At 45.1% G+C, this 19,822-nt stretch overlaps 1 protein-coding gene across 1 annotated transcript; it reads right to left on the bottom strand.

Annotated features, from left to right (window-relative positions):
• Positions 1-14,395: 14,395 nt before the first annotated feature.
• Positions 14,396-16,805, bottom strand: LOC147628256 (uncharacterized). The gene is made up of 3 exons (XM_086814126.1): positions 15,765-16,805; positions 15,516-15,656; positions 14,396-15,420 (listed from the first exon to the last, which is right to left on the bottom strand). The coding sequence occupies exons 1-3, from the start codon at positions 16,482-16,484 to the stop codon at positions 14,437-14,439; spliced, it is 1,845 nt and encodes a 614-aa protein (XP_086670252.1). The 5' UTR covers positions 16,485-16,805; the 3' UTR covers positions 14,396-14,436.
• Between the last annotated feature and the right edge of the window lie 3,017 nt (positions 16,806-19,822).

Genomic DNA, 19,822 nt, shown 5'->3' with positions numbered 1-19,822 from the left:
TTTTTGTGAAATTCTTTGCCGCACAAAGCACACGTAGTACTATTGACCATGTGTTGCAAAAGACAGGTCAAGTGGTACATGTGCCCACATGGGACAGTGTAGTGGCCAGACCATGAGTGAAAGAAACTATAACAAATAGGGCATGGTCCGCCACTTTCGTGCCCATGTAGAGGTGGTTGCTCCAAACTATTCGGGTGTTCAAATGCCGTCATAGGAGAGTTTGCATGGCCTTGCTCCTCCATTTGCGTTATGCGTCTCTTCAAGAGCTTGTTCTCTCTTAGTATATCTCTAGCGCTTGAACTTTCAGGTGCTTGCCCGCGCTCTGGTGCTGCTTCCGTCTGTTGAGGGCCTTGGGTGCCTCTAATTTGGTTGATTTGAGTTTGAAGCTCATCAACCGTGTGATGAACTTCCATTGAGGCTCCAAGAATGGCCAGTTGCAACTCATCTCGAGGCATAGTGATTGACTCACTCCGAATGTCTTCCACATGTAGATGAGGAGGTCGAGAGCTAAAGTCTACAACTGAATTCTGCACAAATTGTGCATATAGCATTTTAGCAAACCAGAGGGGACAGTCACCGTGATGCATGGGTTGGACCATGACATCCACAAAAATGCGCTCCGCATGCTCGATAATTAAAGGAACACTACATTGTGTTAGCTTCAAGCGCCCTTTTTTTATGGCATCATTGGAGACGTCAGGCCAGATGCTCTTGACCATCTCTTTGGACGCATTCTTATTTACTTGGGCATACTGTAATCCATGGGCCAGTGCCCATTTGGAGGTGCGTCCGGCAATACGTGCCACATCATTCACAGTGCCAATGCCCGAGATTTGCTTTAAGCGTTCAAATGCCTTCTTTGCGGCTTCATTATTATCAGCCATCTGAGAAAAAGTATGTATACACTTTAAGTTTATAGAATCAATGTTAATTTAGGAATAGCTTTAAAGTTATGTATAAGTTTATAAAATCAATGTTTATTTACTGCAAACTTGTTATTTTCAAATACTGAGAGAGAGAGAGAGAGAGAGAAAGAGAGAGAGAGAGAGAGAGAATTGGGATCAAAATAATATTTAACAATTGGGACCAAAATAGTGTCAATCGATTAAAGGCAGGTCATGGAATAGATAGCCAACCAAAACATATCATTTACAAGAGGCTTTATAATAAGTGTGGTGTCATCTCAGATAGTGGACGTAAGCATGCAGCAGGTGACACTTCCAAATTCTTCAATTGCTCCTCAAAATCTGCCATGGTCTTCCTATCTTCCTTTGATGGCGTCATATAGGCAGCCGTCCATTCCTTAATCAAATTTGTGTGGATGGCAGTTTTACCCACCCACGGCACTTTGGTCATTTCTGCAAACTCAGCACAAAATAATGTAAACTTTTCAATCACCCAAGCCAAGCAGAAGACATCTGCTGATGCATTGCTCCATGGACAAGGGGACCTTACATCTGCGAGCTCAGGGGCTCTCCAGGGGCGTTGATCGTGCTCTGCTTTGTTGGCGATATTTGTGGGTTTGAACTCAATCCCATCCCTCAATGCAAGACCCCAGTCAATGATGCCTACCCGTGGCACCCCTTCTTTGGTGAAATCTATCATTATATTCCAGGGGTGGCAATCATTGTGGATGATCCCTTCAGCATGTGCAAAGGCCATGGTATTCACAAGGGCACAGATAAGCTCGGGAGCATGAAAAATCAAAGACTTGTATCGCTCCATTTCATGAGGAGCCACTTGTTTTTTCTTGTATCTGTTGCCTTTACCTGCAGCAAGCATGGAACTGAGGGTCCCCTTAGGAGGCGGAACACACTCCATTATATCTCCAAGACTTCCCCCATTAAAGAGGGGGAAGAGCAGTATCCATGGCTCCTCCCTTGTGTGCCCAATGGCGCGCACTATGCCCCTGTGGGTTAGGTCGATTGAAGCCTCCTGAGCAAAAGACTTCAATTGAGCCCTTCGGCTACCAAGGAATTGCTTTGCACAATAAGAAATGCCTTCTGGAAACTAGGAGACACCTTGAATATGGCATTTATGTACAACGCCGTACGATCCAGAGCCCATCTTCTTTTCTGTGATGATGGCCTCTGCAGGCAACCCAATTGTCATGCTGCAGTTAGTATTATGCTTTGTGCGCTGCAAGTGGGTGCCTTTAGAGACCTCACGTGCACCAGATGATAAATCTTCTTGTTCATCAGCAGGCCGGTCCAGCTCTTTGCGAGCTCTCTTGCTCAGGATAGCTTGGGTGTCTATGGCCTTTGCACGCTTGGACCTCTCTTTCTCTACCTTCCATTTTGTGTGGAAGTGCTCCAGCTTGGATTCATTTGTTTCCGCAGGTCTGTCATCACACAGGTCAACAGCGCATCTAGGCATGTTGCCCACAATGCTAGTAACAAAATGCTTGATGGCTGCTCCATCAGCACCCACATGGATATTTTTCACTGCGCGGACAACCTCACCTAATATTTGCTCAAATCGATTCCTATCAGACACAATACCCTCGATGTGATTAGGTGACAAGCAACTAATGAGGGTAACGAGTTTGATACGAATTGATTTCTTGATTTCAGGAGTAAGTGCAAGCGTCGCCATCAATCTGCACAATATAATTGACAAATAGTTGCAACATTTATAACCACAAAAAATGCTATTTGTAAGCTAACTAAGAGATTTCTACATCCAACACACTTATGACTCATGTCATGCAAACTAAATAATCACATTCATCGTCAAAAACAAACACAAAACACAAGTTTACGACTTAACTTGACGTCAGCAGACCTAGTCAGTATACCGACCATCTGCAGATATCGCATTAAGATGAAAACTATGGCACAAGTTAAATGCTTTGACACATCATCAGCAGACCTAGTCAGTATACCGACCATCTGCTGCAGATGACTATCAAACCAAATAACAAAAACAAACTTCACCACATAGCTTGGTGTCAGCAGACCTAGTCAGTAAACCGACCATCTGCAGATACCGTACTAAGTAGCAAAGCATCACACATGTCAAATGCTACGAGCGCACATCAGCAGACCTAGCCAGTAAACCGGCCATCTGCAGGCGGGCTCTCAAAGCATTTAACAAAAACAAAGCCGCATTGTAACTTGGTAACTGCAAACCTAGTCAGTAAACCGACCATTTGCAGATACCGTGCCACAACGAAAACTTCTACATAAGTTAAATATTAAGAGTGCACATCAGCAGACCTAGCCAATCGCTCGGCCATCTGCAGCGGGCCTCTTAACATTTAACGACACATGCACATGCATCACAAACAACGCTAAACTTAAGCGTATGCAAAAAATTAAATGACACCAACACTTTCAACTTAAAAATTACCTCAAATTGATCACACTAGCACCACTGACACCAAGTACAAGGAAGATTCTGTGAACAGTGACCCCCTGGACCACCCTTTTATACTACAATATAGCCTGCCGGGCCGGGAGGCGGGCCCGGCGGGCTTCTGCGTGCCCGGCGGGCCGGGTGGTCCAGACTTGTAGCCCGGCGGGCCAATTGTGGGTTACCAGGTCATCCCACCCTCTAGGATTTGAGAACTGTGAATTTTGTGAACATTGAGATTTGTGAACAATAGCTGTGATCACAAGAAAAAAGGCTGTGATCACGTGAATATGAAATCCCTGCCAACTAGATCAAAAAAGAAATATCCAAGCTCCTCATCTAAAGTGCAATGACCACCATAAATATCATCAAATCCATACTCCAAATAACTGCTTAGGTGAGAATCTAGATGTGATGCATGTAAATCCACGTAATGCACCATATAATAAGATACCATGCATCTCAAATGACATATACTGCATCCAAAAGTCAATTTCCTAGCCCCAAAGAAAACAAGATTGTGTCGACGTCCGTAGGAGCCAAAAGAACATATCTCAAGGTTGGCATCATGCGAGGGTAAGAGTGAACCAATGCTGTCATCCCATGTAGCATCACACAAAATGTCAAAAACATGATCCACTAAATCAATAGGTATATGGGCATGAGCTAAACCATGCACTACCTCCTCATGTGCAAAACCCTCTATGTGTGTATGATGATCCAAAATATCAATATACTCATCAACATCATCATAATCATCACTAAAAATGCCTTTGAATTTTCTTCTTTGATTGTTTCTTTAATGTCTAACATTCTATGGCTCCTGAAATGAACCTGTCCGCTTAAGCATCCATCAAGCTTCTTATGCCAATCTTCACAGATATCCTATTAGGAAATTACACTTGAAGGTGTTAATGTGTTCTTGTAAGCAAGAACAAATGACGCATTTTATCCTCACTGATTTGGCAATATTAGTAACATAATATGGTGGCTCCATTTGAGGTGACTTTGGCATTAAGTGTTCTAGAAGCTTCTATATTGGCACATCACAAAGACCCACTCTATATTCACACACAGATGCTAATCTCTCATGCTCTCTCTCTCTCCTTTTCTCTCAGCTAAAGTTGTATACTCTACTATCATTAATATACAAAATCATATTCTCTCTTCGAAAAATGATAGTGGTATCAGTATAATATTTTCCTTGAGTTAATGTATTGACAATTAAAGTATGACACTTTCCCCTTGTTGAACGTGTGCATGCAAGCACAGGTGTATGTAGGTGTGTGTGAGAGAGAGACAGAGACTAATGGGTTATTGGGTTGCTCCATATACATTACATGCATTGGCAATTATGTAGCTTAATATAGAAACCTTCCATTGATACACAAACTGTACAGCCGTGCATGTACGACTTCGGACAAGTTCTAGAGATGTCATTGCGCCGCGCGAGCACTGTGGTACCTATCCTCTATTCCTCGACGTTTTCCTCGAGTGGTTGAGAGAGAGAGAGAGAGAGAGAGAGACCAGTTGAACTACTGCTAAAGGCTTTTGTAGTGCCAAATGGAGCATGCAGTTGAAGGAATGAAAAGGAAAACTTGGGGAGAGGACAAGAAGTGGAGACAAGATCAGACATTTGCGCTATAAATAAGTCGGTACTCTCCTTGGCAAAGCTTATCTGTACTGCAGTTTGCGAGTGCAGAAGCTCAGCACTACTATAATTGTGTTGGAGGAATTAGCACTGCATTTCTCTCCAGGAGCTGCAAAGTCTCTCTCTCTGTGCAGGGCTAGGTGACACTACAATATCTCTAAAAGTGCATTTGAATGGGATGAAGGAGAGTGCCTAATTTAAAAATAATAATTAATGTGCACCTAGTTTCTTAACATTATTGAGCAATTTTTTTAAGAAATAAAAATGCTTGCATGAAATCATCTCAAGAGTATCTCTTCCAATTATGTAAATACATAAAGGATTTCTCCAGAGAATATGCGTTCACTTCAAAGCTCATTTCAAAGAACCTTGTGACAACATGATGGTTTTATTTTTATTTTTTATTTTTTTCTACTCCATACAACTATTTCAAGGGTGTCTTTCCAAAATGCTTTCATGCTTGCTTATAACAACATAGGAAATACGCGGTGAGCTTTTTCTTAATATTGTCATGAGTTGATATTTGTAACACCTTACTTGATATGTATGTCAAATGTGACTCACTAATTGTAGAAGCACACTAAGTGTTCTGAAAGAAACTATCTTGGCACATCACAAAGACCCACTCTATAGGCACATCACAAAGACCCACTCTATATCCACACACAGATGGTAATCTCTCATGCTCTCTCTCCCTTTCTGTTAGCTGAAGTTGGATACACTACTATCATTAATATACAAAACCATATTCTCTCTTCGAAAAATCATAGTGGTTGCACTATTATATATTTTTCAAATTAATGTATTGACAATTAAAGTGGGTGGTTGCAAGATGAGGTTATCTAGTTTCATGGCGTGGGCGCCCTTGGCTTTAGCTGAAAAACAGGCATTTTTTCAAGAAGAATAGCCAATCTCTCATAGTTAGCCAAGGAGTTTCACTTCAAGGTCTTCTAATGAAACATCATATGCAAAGTTGGGCACCTAAAACTATAATCTGATCGAATATCCAATAATTGCAAATCCCCTTTTCTTTGGGAACCAAGTTTGTATACAGGCCCTGTCCTAGGTTTAGACAGGTATAGTGAATGTGAGTAAATTGCCTATAACTTTTACATTATTACTCATACGATGTTCCCACTTTGCATTTCACAAATACAAATAACATAGAGCTTAACTTGATTTATCGAGTAATTTTTGATGTGTTCTACTATTTTCTATATTATTTAAAAGATATTAGAATTGTTAAAAAACATACTATTTTATCCTCCCACCACATCTACCATTTAAAATGCTCAAATTGTATGGATCTAGTGATGATTAGATTGGGAAAGATTAGTATAATGTGGGTATAAGATAAAATTACAAATCTAACGGTTTGATTTTTGTAGATTTACTTTGGAAAATTTATTATGACTGTCAGAGGCCCATTAAATCAATAGTAATTTAATTCTAGAAAATTAAATATTGAATCTTTCAATCTAAAAACTCATGGGATCAATACTCTTGTTGCCATGAATTTATCAAAAAAAATTTGGCTTGATTTGAGTATGGGAAGGTCCATTTTCAATCCTCCCAAGTGAAAATTCCCATATTGTGTCCACTCTCCCCTTTTCAAGTCTAAAACCAATCCTAGTTAGGTTTGGAAATCTAGGCTTGGTAAACTTCACAGCTTAGGTTTCATTCCATGTGTGAGGCTTGGGTAGGCCCAAACCTTATACATGCATGCCACTTTATGTCCACGTGAGCATCGAGAGGATCCACATAAGCAGCTTGCCACCTCAGCTTGCCACCTCCACCTTCCATGTCAACATGGTCAACCTAGTTGACTCCCCACCTCATCATCCTAGTCATCATTAATGCCACATCATCTTGCCACCTTTGCATGCCACCTCGCACATGGTGACATGGCATGCCACATCATGGAATTGCCACATCAACCATAATAGTGCCACATGTCAAGAGAATGCCACGTGTCATGCACGCTTGTGACACGTGGCATCTCCTTCCCACCTCCCCTCTTTTTTCAAAAACATATTTTTGGAAAAGTTAATTTAGTAATTTAGAGAAATAGAATATAGAAATTTAAATAATAAAATATATGTAACTTATTAAATAAAAGAATTTAAAATCACTAATTTAAAAGGATTATATTTTGGGATTAGATCAATAAAAATATTATTAAAGATCATATTATTAATTTTAAAAAAATAAATTTTTTATTTTTATATTTCTTGAAAATTTTTTATGTAGAATAAACCTTTGAATAAAATATGAAAAAAATACTTTATTTAAAAAAAGCAGTTATATAATTATAAAATAAAAGATTTCTTTAAAGATATATTTATATATATTTATATATCTGGTAATGATAAATATTTAGACTTGTTAATAAATATTATAAATAATATTAATTTTTAAGTGGATAATAGTTTATCTTTAAATATCTTTATGTTTATCTTAGTTATCCAATCAATCTTAGATAGGAAATCCAGTGAGATTTGAAGTGGATAACCTATTTTTCCTATATAATCACACATCTCTAGTACTATCCCACACTTATCTGTAGTACTATCCCATCATTGAGCCCTTATAATATTTTCTCTCTTAGCTTCCTTGAGAATGGGTTCTCAAAGCCGTAGGAGTCGGAAACGTGATAGGACTAGACTCCCCCCCATCCACCAAGTTCAAGAGGAGGAGAGGAGAAGGGTAGCTCGTGAGAGAAAGAGAGAGTGGAGAGCACGTCAACGAGCAACACCTTCCGTTGGCGATGATCCAAGCCTTGCTCCTCCTCTTCCACTTCCTCTCCCTTCGCCCTCTTCCCCCCCACTACCCCTTAGTTTAGATAATCCACATGAACCCGCCCTTCTTGAGTCCTCTCTTCTACAAGAACCCACCCCCCCTCCTTTGGGCGCCCTTCGTGTGGATAGGAAAGAACTATCAAAGTCAGGGGCACATCGTCGTGCCCATGCAATCTTCCAATCCTATTTCAAAGACCTCACATCTTCATCACAGGCATGTGTGCTTGATGCTTTGATTGATCTGCCCAACATGGCCAACTGCAGGGCGCTTTCCGACATTGGAGGTCGAAGAGAGAGGAGAGCTGGCATGGCGGTGCTACAAAGTGTTCGTCATTCCTATATAGTTAACAAGAAGAGGAACTCTGCGGACGCTTTGGCTGCTCGACGGGCTATTGTGGCAGCCATAAGTAGCTCCCAAATGAAGGGTAAGGTTAGTGCCACATCTCGCATCCTTTCCATAGCACCACACGCACTTAGAGTTGGGTCTATTAGGCGACAAAGTTTAGATGCCAATGAGGTTGGTGCTATGTGGGCGAGTAGTGGTCGTGTAGCTAGGCATGATCGCCTACTAGATGAAACCACTAGAACCTTGATAGAAAGTTTTTGGGAGGAGAATTGTCGTGCATCGCCAGTTTTCAAGAAAGCTTTGCGTAAGAGAGTGACAAGAGGAGTGTTCATTGAGCACGGTGCTTGCTTTCTTGAAATGTCCCAAACTGAGTTGTATTCTCAGTTTGTAGCTTCGTATCCAGAGCTTAAAATTGGGCAAAGGTCATTTGAGGGGTGTAAGCCTTGGTTTGTGAGGTACTCACGTCAGCGTGACACATGTTGTTGTCGCTACCATGTTGAGTTCAATCTTTTTTATGATGTGTTCCGTTCTCTTAGTGGGCATAGAGAGTTGCCTCGTAGTCCACGTGATTTCATCCACTCTCTTTTGTGTGCACGCACGGAGGATGCCCAGTTCCATAGGATGCCTTGTGTGGAGAGCAATTGCACATCATGTGGTTCACTTGCACATCTACAGATGGTAGATCTTGATGCAAGTGACCAAGAGATAGTGGCATGGCAACGTTATGAGTATGTGACACACCAGCTCCAGAGTGGTGGACAGTCCAGGAAGTTGCAGCTCGTGGACAAACATACACCACGTTGTCACTTCACAGCCACATTTAGGGAGCAGATCTACCCCTACATACGGCACAGTCATTGTGCCAAGTGGCAGGATCGTCAGTTCCGAGCATGCCTAGCAGAGTTTCCTATTGGTGTGGTCGTCTCTGTGATTGATTTTGCAGAGAACTACACTTTCACACCTTTTCAGGAGATACAATCTGAGTATTACTTCTCAGAGCAGGTAATGGTTATATTTTGTACTATTTGTTTTATGTTTGAGCTTCATTACTTAATTGATTTTTTGTGTCCTAAACGTATGTATTGCTTCCCTCACCAGGTTGCTATTTTGGTCCACATTAGCTATCGACATGCAGAGGCTCATGTAGATGGGATAGCGAGTACCCCCGAGACCCGTGTCATTATTCGAGAGTATCATTTCTATATCAGTGATGATCGTTCACATGATGCACATTTTGTGCAACACTGCTTTCGTCTCCATGACGATTTTTTAGGAGATTGTGGGATCAGACATGTCCAGCGATGGGTTTGGTCGGATGGTTGTGGCGCACAGTTCAAGTCATCACGTCAATTCTATTGGCTCTACAGGTTGTACTTATGGCTTTCTTACATTTTCAATTAAACTAAATTCACTAGAACATCTTAAAGAAAACAATAACTAAGACTATCTTTTATGGATTTATAGGTGGCATGTGCAGTCTAGTATCCCAGTGATTTGGTCATTCTTTGAGACTGGTCACGGGAAGGGTGAGCATGATGGTGCAGGCGCGTGTGTGAAACGTGCCTTGAGGCGTCATCAGCTTCGACAGGATGCTCAGCGGTTCAGAGATGCGGGCCACGTAGTCGAGTGGTGCTCCCAACATTTGTGTGGGAGTGCAGCATCATCGTACCCCAGACGTGATGCTCGGATTGTCAGGAGATTTTTTTGGCATGTGGATGGTGGCACGATTGACCGCAGAGCCTCCCATGATTGTGACACAGTACCTGGCACCTTGGGCTTACATTCCATCAGGAGCACGTGCATGGCGGCCCCCACGATTTACACACGACGGTTTGCATGCTTCTGTGGAGCATGTATGGATGGCGATTGGTCACATTGTGCCTCGAGAGGATGGGCAGATGCATGGATACAGACATTCCTCTCCCCCGAGCATCCTTCACATCCAGTGGTGTCTGTTGAGCACACAGGTCCTGCGTTCATGGTCAGTTATGATGACCTGACAGATTTGCTACAGGAGGGTGATGTATTTGCTGTTATTGCCAGTGAGGGAAACAGCGAGGGAGTAGACTACTATCTGATGAGTTGCACTAGGCCAAAGTGCATGCTTGACCAGGATACAGTGGATGATCATGGGTTTTCTTATGACGCCCATAGCATGATTGTGGCAGGCCGGTTCTACCAGCAGATTCGACTTCATCGGGGGAGTCTTGAGTTCCAGCAGTGGAAGTGGGAGTTAGAGGCATTTCAGTTCTCTCATCTAGTGGTTGCTACCAGGCTCACTCTTGTTCGAGTACAGAGCCGAAAACACAGTTCTCACCCTCGTTTTCGGCTTCGAGTGGATGACCATGAGAGCATTCTAGAGCAGTTGAGAGCTAGAGAGGGTGCTGCTGACTAGATCTCTATCTTGATAGTGACTAAACTCAGACTAGCTGGGTTAGCTCACTTACATTGTACTTAGATTTTTGGGCAGTGACTAACCTCAGACTAGCTGGGGTAGCTCATTTTCATTCTGATGTACTTATTTGATGTTTATATCATTATGAGTTTTCTCATTATTGAGTATCATTACATTTTAGTTGATGTTCTTGATTTTATTATATTTTTTAACACTTTGGCTATCATATTGTTTGTTGAAAATCTCCATGTGGGGGGGGCCCACCCCCACACGCTTGCAAAGTTTGGTCCCCATCGGAGCATGTTTGGATTGGCAATGGGCGCCCAGTGCGGGTTTTTCAAGTCTCTTGGTGCTTAAGAGGCCATGGAAAATCCGGGCCTTCCCCATACCATCGTACCCAAACATGCTCCGATGGGGACCAAACTTTGCAAGCGTGTGGGGGGGGCCCACCCCCACACGCTTGCAAAGTTTGGTCCCCATCGGAGCATGTTTGGATTGGCAATGGGCGCCCAGTGCGGGTTTTTCAAGTCTCTTGGTGCTTAAGAGGCCATGGAAAATCCGGGCCTTCCCCATACCATCGTACCCAAACATGCTCCGATGGGGACCAAACTTTGCAAGCGTGTGGGGGGGGCCCACCCCCACACGCTTGCAAAGTTTGGTCCCCATCGGAGCATGTTTGGATTGGCAATGGGCGCCCAGTGCGGGTTTTTCAAGTCTCTTGGTGCTTAAGAGGCCATGGAAAATCCGGGCCTTCCCCATACCATCGTACCCAAACATGCTCCGATGGGGACCAAACTTTGCAAGAATGTGGGGGGGGCCCACCCCCACACGCTTGCAAAGTTTGGTCCCCATCGGAGCATGTTTGGGTACGATGGTATGGGGAAGGCCCGGATTTTCCATGGCCTCTTAAGCACCAAGAGACTTGAAAAAACCGCACTGGGCGCCCATTGCCAACCCAAACATGCTCCGATGGGGACCAAACTTTGCAAGCATGTGGGGGGGGCCCACCCCCACACGCTTGCAAAGTTTGGTCCCCATCGGAGCATGTTTGAGTACGATGGTATAGGGAAGGCCCGGATTTTCCATGGCCTCTTAAGCACCAAGAGACTTGAAAAACCCGCACTGGGCGCCCATTGCCAACCCAAACATGCTCCGATGGGGACCAAACTTTGCAAGCATGTGGGGGGGGCCCACCCCCACATGCTTGCAAAGTTTGGTCCCCATCGGAGCATGTTTGGGTACGATGGTATGGGGAAGGCCCGGATTTTCCATGGCCTCTTAAGCACCAAGAGACTTGAAAAACCCGCACTGGGCGCCCATTGCCAACCCAAACATGCTCTGATGGGGACCAAACTTTGCAAGCATGTGGGGGGGGCCCACCCCCACACGCTTGCAAAGTTTGGTCCCCATCGGAGCATGTTTGGGTACGATGGTATGGGGAAGGCCCGGATTTTCCATGGCCTCTTAAGCACCAAGAGACTTGAAAAAACCGCACTGGGCGCCCATTGCCAACCCAAACATGCTCTGATGGGGACCAAACTTTGCAAGCATGTGGGGGGGGCCCACCCCCACACGCTTGCAAAGTTTGGTCCCCATCGGAGCATGTTTGGGTACGATGGTATGGGGAAGGCCCGGATTTTCCATGGCCTCTTAAGCACCAAGAGACTTGAAAAAACCGCACTGGGCGCCCATTGCCAACCCAAACATGCTCCGATGGGGACCAAACTTTGCAAGAATGTGGGGGGGGCCCACCCCCACACGCTTGCAAAGTTTGGTCCCCATCGGAGCATGTTTGGGTACGATGGTATGGGGAAGGCCCGGATTTTCCATGGCCTCTTAAGCACCAAGAGACTTGAAAAAACCGCACTGGGCGCCCATTGCCAACCCAAACATGCTCCGATGGGGACCAAACTTTGCAAGCATGTGGGGGGGGCCCACCCCCACACGCTTGCAAAGTTTGGTCCCCATCGGAGCATGTTTGAGTACGATGGTATGGGGAAGGCCCGGATTTTCCATGGCCTCTTAAGCACCAAGAGACTTGAAAAAACCGCACTGGGCGCCCATTGCCAACCCAAACATGCTCCGATGGGGACCAAACTTTGCAAGCATGTGGGGGGGGCCCACCCCCACATGCTTGCAAAGTTTGGTCCACATCGGAGCATGTTTGAGTACGATGGTATGGGGAAGGCCCGGATTTTCCATGGCCTCTTAAGCACCAAGAGACTTGAAAAAACCACACTGGGCGCCCATTGCCAACCCAAACATGCTCCGATGGGGACCAAACTTTGCAAGCATGTGGGGGGGGCCCACCCCCACATGCTTGCAAAGTTTGGTCCCCATCGGAGCATGTTTGGGTACGATGGTATAGGGAAGGCCCGGATTTTCCATGGCCTCTTAAGCACCAAGAGACTTGAAAAACCCGCACTGGGCGCCCATTGCCAACCCAAACATGCTCCGATGGGGACCAAACTTTGCAAGCATGTGGGGGGGGCCCACCCCCACATGCTTGCAAAGTTTGGTCCCCATCGGAGCATGTTTGGGTACGATGGTATGGGGAAGGCCCGGATTTTCCATGGCCTCTTAAGCACCAAGAGACTTGAAAAACTCGCACTGGGCGCCCATTGCCAACCCAAACATGCTCCGATGGGGACCAAACTTTGCAAGCATGTGGGGGGGGCCCACCCCCACACGCTTGCAAAGTTTGGTCCCCATCGGAGCATGTTTGGGTACGATGGTATGGGGAAGGCCCGGATTTTCCATGGCCTCTTAAGCACCAAGAGACTTGAAAAAACCGCACTGGGCGCCCATTGCCAATCCAAACATGCTCCGATGGGGACCAAACTTTGCAAGCATGTGGGGGGGGCCCACCCCCACATGCTTGCAAAGTTTGGTCCCCATCGGAGCATGTTTGGGTACGATGGTATGGGGAAGGCCCGGATTTTCCATGGCCTCTTAAGCACCAAGAGACTTGAAAAACCCGCACTGGGCGCCCATTGCCAATCCAAACATGCTCCGATGGGGACCAAACTTTGCAAGCATGTGGGGGGGGCCCACCCCCACATGCTTGCAAAGTTTGGTCCCCATCGGAGCATGTTTGGGTACGATGGTATGGGGAAGGCCCGGATTTTCCATGGCCTCTTAAGCACCAAGAGACTTGAAAAACCCGCACTGGGCGCCCATTGCCAATCCAAACATGCTCCGATGGGGACCAAACTTTGCAAGCATGTGGGGGGGGCCCACCCCCACATGCTTGCAAAGTTTGGTCCCCATCGGAGCATGTTTGGGTACGACGGTATGGGGAAGGCCCGGATTTTCCATGGCCTCTTAAGCACCAAGAGACTTGAAAAACCCGCACTGGGCGCCGATTGCCAACCCAAACATGCTTTGATTGTGACCAAACTTTGCAAGCATGTGGGGGGGGCCCACCCCCACACGCTTGCAAAGTTTGGTCCCCATCGGAGCATGTTTGGGTACGATGGTATGGGGAAGGCCCGGATTTTCCATGGCCTCTTAAGCACCAAGAGACTTGAAAAAACCACACTGGGCGCCCATTGCCAACCCAAACATGCTCCGATGGGGACCAAACTTTGCAAGCATGTGGGGGGGGCCCACCCCCACATGCTTGCAAAGTTTGGTCCCCATCGGAGCATGTTTGGGTACGATGGCATGGAGATTTTCAACAAACAATATGATAGCAAAAGTGTTAAGAAATATAATAAAATCAAGAACATCAACTAAAATGTAATGATACTCAATAATGAGAAAACTCATAATGATATAAACATCAAATAAGTACATCAGAATGAAAATGAGCTACCCCAGCTAGCCTGAGGTTAGTCACTGCCCAAAAATCTAAGTACAATGTAAGTGAGCTAACCCAGCTAGTCTGAGTTTAGTCACTATCAACAGCAACCCAATCAAAATCGTCATCTCTAACTGCCGGTCGACGTGCGCGTCGAGGCTGCTGTGCACGTCGAGGCGGCTGTGCCGGCTGCGGGGGTCGTCGAATGTCTGCGGGGAGGTCTGCCTCAAAGGAAGGATCGTGAGCTGGTGCCGGTATACTCGGGAGCTCACGAGTCCCAAAAGCTGCTATGGCCCTCTCTCTCTCTCTGCGTCGTGCTAATGCAAGACGCCTCTGTCTGTACACCCAAAATCTATAATCTGCAATGGTGCGTGTCTGCCACTCTGCTCGTGTAAGCTCCTCTGCTGTAAGGACACGCTGCTCATGAGAAGCAGCACTGCTGCTAGCACCATCACCCGCTGTGCCACTAGGGCCAGCACCACCCACGCGCTCAAATGCTGTCACCTGGCTCTCATGTAGCACTCTCTGGTAAGCGTCGAACTCATGTGAGCTCCACTCTATCTCAGGAGGCACCTCAGGCTCCTGGGCTCTATCGTCGAAGGCGTCGAGTCCCAAGTCCATAGCTGATGTAAAGTCGACAGGCCTCCCAGTCCTGGCATCTACTCGTACAAGGCCTGGGTGAAGATCATCGATGCCCAATACCCTGTACGTCGCTAAGTCGACGCGTGCACGGCAGGATGGGCATGCTGAGAACCGGACGAGCTCCTGGGTGATGCAAGACAAGTGGAAAATATGTCCACATCCTAGGGCATATCCTCCTGTACTGTCAATGTCCTCGATGCATAAACAGCAGCACGCATCCCGTAGGAAGGGAGGTGCATCCTGAGGGAGAGGTCGTCGAAAAACCTCTGTGATAGGCCGTGGATATAACGGTAGGTAAGGCACTGTCACATCGGATGATCTACGATACTCTCGAACATGCAGCATCAGCTGCTCTGCCCTGTGCTGGGCAATCTGCTCCATGATCTGATGATGCTGTGCCTCAGCTCTGGAGCTCTCTACCTCGGTCCGAGCCTACGCAAAAAAGTAAAGCATTAAAATATTTGGTTAGTCTCTCATTAGGTATTACTTAAAGAAATTTGTAACTTAAACGTGCAAGAGAAACCTACCTGCTGGATGTCGGACTCTCTCAGATGCTGTGCCTCTGCAGTAGCTGCCTCTGCCATCTGTAATGCAGCTCGGAGGCGGTCTATCTCCGCTCTCGCCTCTACCAACTCCTGAGTGAGCCTCTGAGTGGCAGGTGTGGGAACCTGCGTGACACAATCAACCATGCTGCTCATGTAAAAATATAGAAAAGTACATATAAACATGAAGATAAATGACCAAAAAAACTTAAGACGTAATCTATATGTAAATACCTCCACATCTGTCGTCGGTATAGCTCGTGAGAATAGGCGCACCACGTGCTGGATGCTCTCCGTGGTACTCCGTACGTCAATGCCGACCTGCGTGCCAAGAGCCTCTACTGTCGACAATGGCACAAAGGAAGGATCTGTGGCGGCAGGTGCTACACGAAGTGCTGGTGGAGGCCGCCTACCCTGGTCCTGGAGACGGCCTCGGCCAGCACCACCACCCGGACGATGGCTGGTGTAATCGACCTCCTCCCCTAAGACAAACTCCGCATATAACTGCTTTGCGAAGTATATGGGGATCTGGCGGTTGTTCGGCATCCTCCCATATGCGGCAACATATCGACTATAGATATGTGCCGCCATACGAGGATGCGAACACCGCGAAATAGTGAGGGGCTTCCCCGCCCCGGGCCTCATCCCACGACTATCGAGGAAAAGATCTAGGAAAGCCCCATCCCTAATAGGAGCAAGATCACAGACCTGACGATATGTCAGGCCATGTGACACCGGAGCAGCGCGATGGTGGGCTATCCACTCATCTACATAAACAATATCGTGAAGGCTACGAAGGGACGCAAGCATCGCCTCCAAGTCTGCCACGATATGTAATGTAGACGGAGTGTCTCTAGCACTCCTACGGATAGCCGCTAGCTCACGGTCTATCTCCGCGATGAGGTCCGCAATAGATGAGCGGCCCTCCTCGTGGCCCTCCTCGTGGCCCTCCATGCTAAAACCTAAGCCCAATGTGAAGGGTCCAATGTGAAGGGTCTAATGTGAAAGGTCTAATGTGAAAGGTCTAATGCTTAGTGCTAAGTAGCACTAATGAAGCTAAAAACAAAGCTAATGGGCTCACTAACACTAATCCAAATCAAGAGAGAGCAAGGGAGTGAAAACGACTTGTGAAAATGAGCCAAAAAAAAAAGTTTTCCGGTTTTATAACCTCGATCGAGGTTCGGTAACATCATGCAATTTAGGGTTTGCAAGATTAACGCTCTGGATATTAGGGTTAGTGCAACATACGGCCAAGATACACACCTAATTCTAGGGTTGGGGAAGGATCGACGGCTGAGATTTGATATTAATATCTCGATCGAGGTAATTGGACGGCCACGATTTAGAGGCATTACCACGAAAAGGTTTCTCGACGGTCAAGATTCATTATATACCTCGATCGAGATATTTAAACGGCCGAGATTGCATCTTCCAGCGTACGTAAATGGACGGTATAGATTGCGTTTCCTTATCTCGATCGAGATAATTGGACGGTGGATATTGCATCTACGTATCTCGATCGAGATATTCGGACGGTGCAGATTGAATCTCTATATCACGATCGAGATATTTGGACGGCTGAGATTTGAACTCAGTATCTCGATCGAGATATGGGGACGGTGGAGATTGTATCCGATTACCTCGAACAATGAATGGTCGCGATTGGATGTATATTTCTCGTTCGAGATACGTGGACGATGGAGATGTGCTAGTCAAATATGCCTACGGGGATACAGCGTGGCCCTGATGTGGATCCGAGTGGCATAGATATCTCGATCGAGATATTGTGGTGGCGGTGACATGTATTGGTGACATGGATGACGCCTGGAAAGCCGGACCTGCTAGCGTGGCATTAGTTGGCATCTCGATCGAGATATGTCGATTTAGGCTCGGGAGCCACGTGTCGTCTTTTGATTGGCGGCACTATCACGATCGAGGTACTCCGCCCGAGATGGATGGATGTCCCAATTTTGGAGAGAGTGAACGAAAGTGAGTACCCTCATCTTGCAACCACCCAAGTATGGCACTTTCACCTTGTTGAATGTGTGCGTGCAAGTTGTATACTCTACTATCATTAATATACAAAACCATATTCTCTCTTCGAAAAATGATAGTGGTTTCACTATTATATTTTCTTTAAATTAATGTGTTGACAATTAAAGTATGGCACTTTCACCTTGTTGAATGTGGTGGTTCCAATTAACAGCCGGAAAGAAAAACATGCAAATCAATTATAATCTAAGGTTCGAATCATCAATATTAACTCAGCATATATGATGATAAGTAGATTTAGTTTCTAGCTTTCATCACTAGCATCATGACCCATTTATGCTTTTGATGCCATTCATCGACGTCATTGAAATATTATTTTGAAGAGTAAATCCATTCATCTAAAAATATCTTCTTCATGCCACGTGGTAGCAAAGTGTGATTTAGTCAAGTGGCTTCTTTATAAATGTGTATCATCTAACATTTATAAGTAAGTTTTAGCCAAGCTCAACCAATTGCATGAGTAAGCAAACAATTAATGGGATACAAAATATTTCTTTTGCCTCCAAAGAAAGAAAAAACATGATCATAAATAACCCATTTATGCCTTATGTAGCCTGTCCATCTCCACATTAGATGGATGTGGCCAAATAATGCTCATAGAATCCACACGCAACACAAACTTATGAAGATATCACCCTCTTTGATTTCTTTAGTGTTAAAAAAGATGACCCTTTCTTCTAGCTAGATGTACAATAATGTCTTCAATCATGAGTGTAGATTGTGGATAATATTGTTTGATTATTTATCTCACATAAAGATTAAGTATAAGATTTCTTTTGGTTGCCACACATAAGTTCTAGATTACATTGAGGTCCATCATTTACTTGCTAGACTCTAGTAAGGCATGAGCCAAAGTGACTCTTCTCATGGGCAAAGCACAATATCTATAGGTCTATGGAAGTATTTCGTATCTCATGAAGTCTACACATAGGGGGATTCACCTAGAAATATGTAGGAAAACATGTAAGTTCAAAATGGGCCCTTGGTATTTATGGCATTATAGAAAATATTTCAAGAGTTTTTTTTCGGTATAAAAAGAATGAAAACAAATCTAATTTGATCTCCAAAGGACTCGCTTTTCTCCAATTATTGCATCTGATAAAGCTATGTGAGCTACCAATTAAGAGTCACCTTTACTAATAACAAGAAAGATTCGAAACTACTCTTTTTGATCCGTGAGAACGTTGAGTCTCTAAAGGTCAACACATCTAGGAGAGATGACAACTACTTAAACGGATAGATTTGGCCTCATGGATCCTCTTTCCAGCCCCACAAATCTGCTAATCCATATTTGAGAATTAATTAATGAAGTTAATGTTGATGACTATCTTAACGTGAATCTCACGCTTGTGAATTCCAACCTTCACCCCCACTTGCCCAAGCCAAGAAACCCACTCCTAGGTGGCCCTACACTGCTGAGGGATTGAAAGCGACATGCACAGTGATCTTGCCCAACTTTAGAGCACTTTGTGAGAGATCAATCAAGCTAGTAACCCAATTTTCACCCCAATTCCATTCTCATCACATGATTTTTTCGATAGATTCACATGCATTGGTGAGATTAGCAAATCTATGTTCCACCTAATCAAGGCTTAGCAAGGATTCTTAGTGAGTAAACTCTTTAATGATCTTATGCACACCACTGGGAAATGAGATCAATAGAGAGATATTCTTTACATTATCTGAGGCCTTGTGGCCATGTGCCTCTTGCAGCTCCTTGCCCTCGCATTGCTTGCATCACTTATCACATGGGCGGTTCTTGCAATGCCTAATGCACTTCCCTTTAGTCCTTTTTTGGCCAAGAGCCTTGCTACACCTTTCCCTTGCCCTACTTGTTGCAGTGCTTATCACACGAAAAAAGAGAGAATTCTCGTCTTTTGATAAAGCTGCACAGTTCCTCTTATAGAGCCCAATGCACAACCCTTTTTGGTCTTGTGGCCACGCTATTTGTGTGCCTTGTCCTTTTGTTATTTGCAACACTTATCACACGACAAAGCAGACACCTCTTCTTGTGTGACAACCACCTCCTTGCTCCCTCGCACCACCTACAGTTCCCTCCTATGTGCTTCCTTTCCCAAACCCTACCTCATAGTGTTGTGCAGACCTACCTGTTGTGTGCTCGCTTGTGATATTGCCAGGTCTTATGGCCATTGCATGTGCCTTTTCGCCTCCTCTAGCTTGTGGTGGGGCCAGACAATTTTTCTTGTAGTAAAGATCATATTAGGGAGTTTGGGAAAATC

Source organism: Cibotium barometz, chromosome 19 (genome assembly GCF_041138505.1).
Source record: "Cibotium barometz isolate CiBa-2024 chromosome 19, ASM4113850v1, whole genome shotgun sequence".
Classification (NCBI taxonomy): Eukaryota; Viridiplantae; Streptophyta; class Polypodiopsida; order Cyatheales; family Cibotiaceae; genus Cibotium; species Cibotium barometz.
The sequence above is the reverse complement of the archived record's forward strand: the minus strand, read 5'-3'. Positions and strand labels throughout refer to the sequence as shown.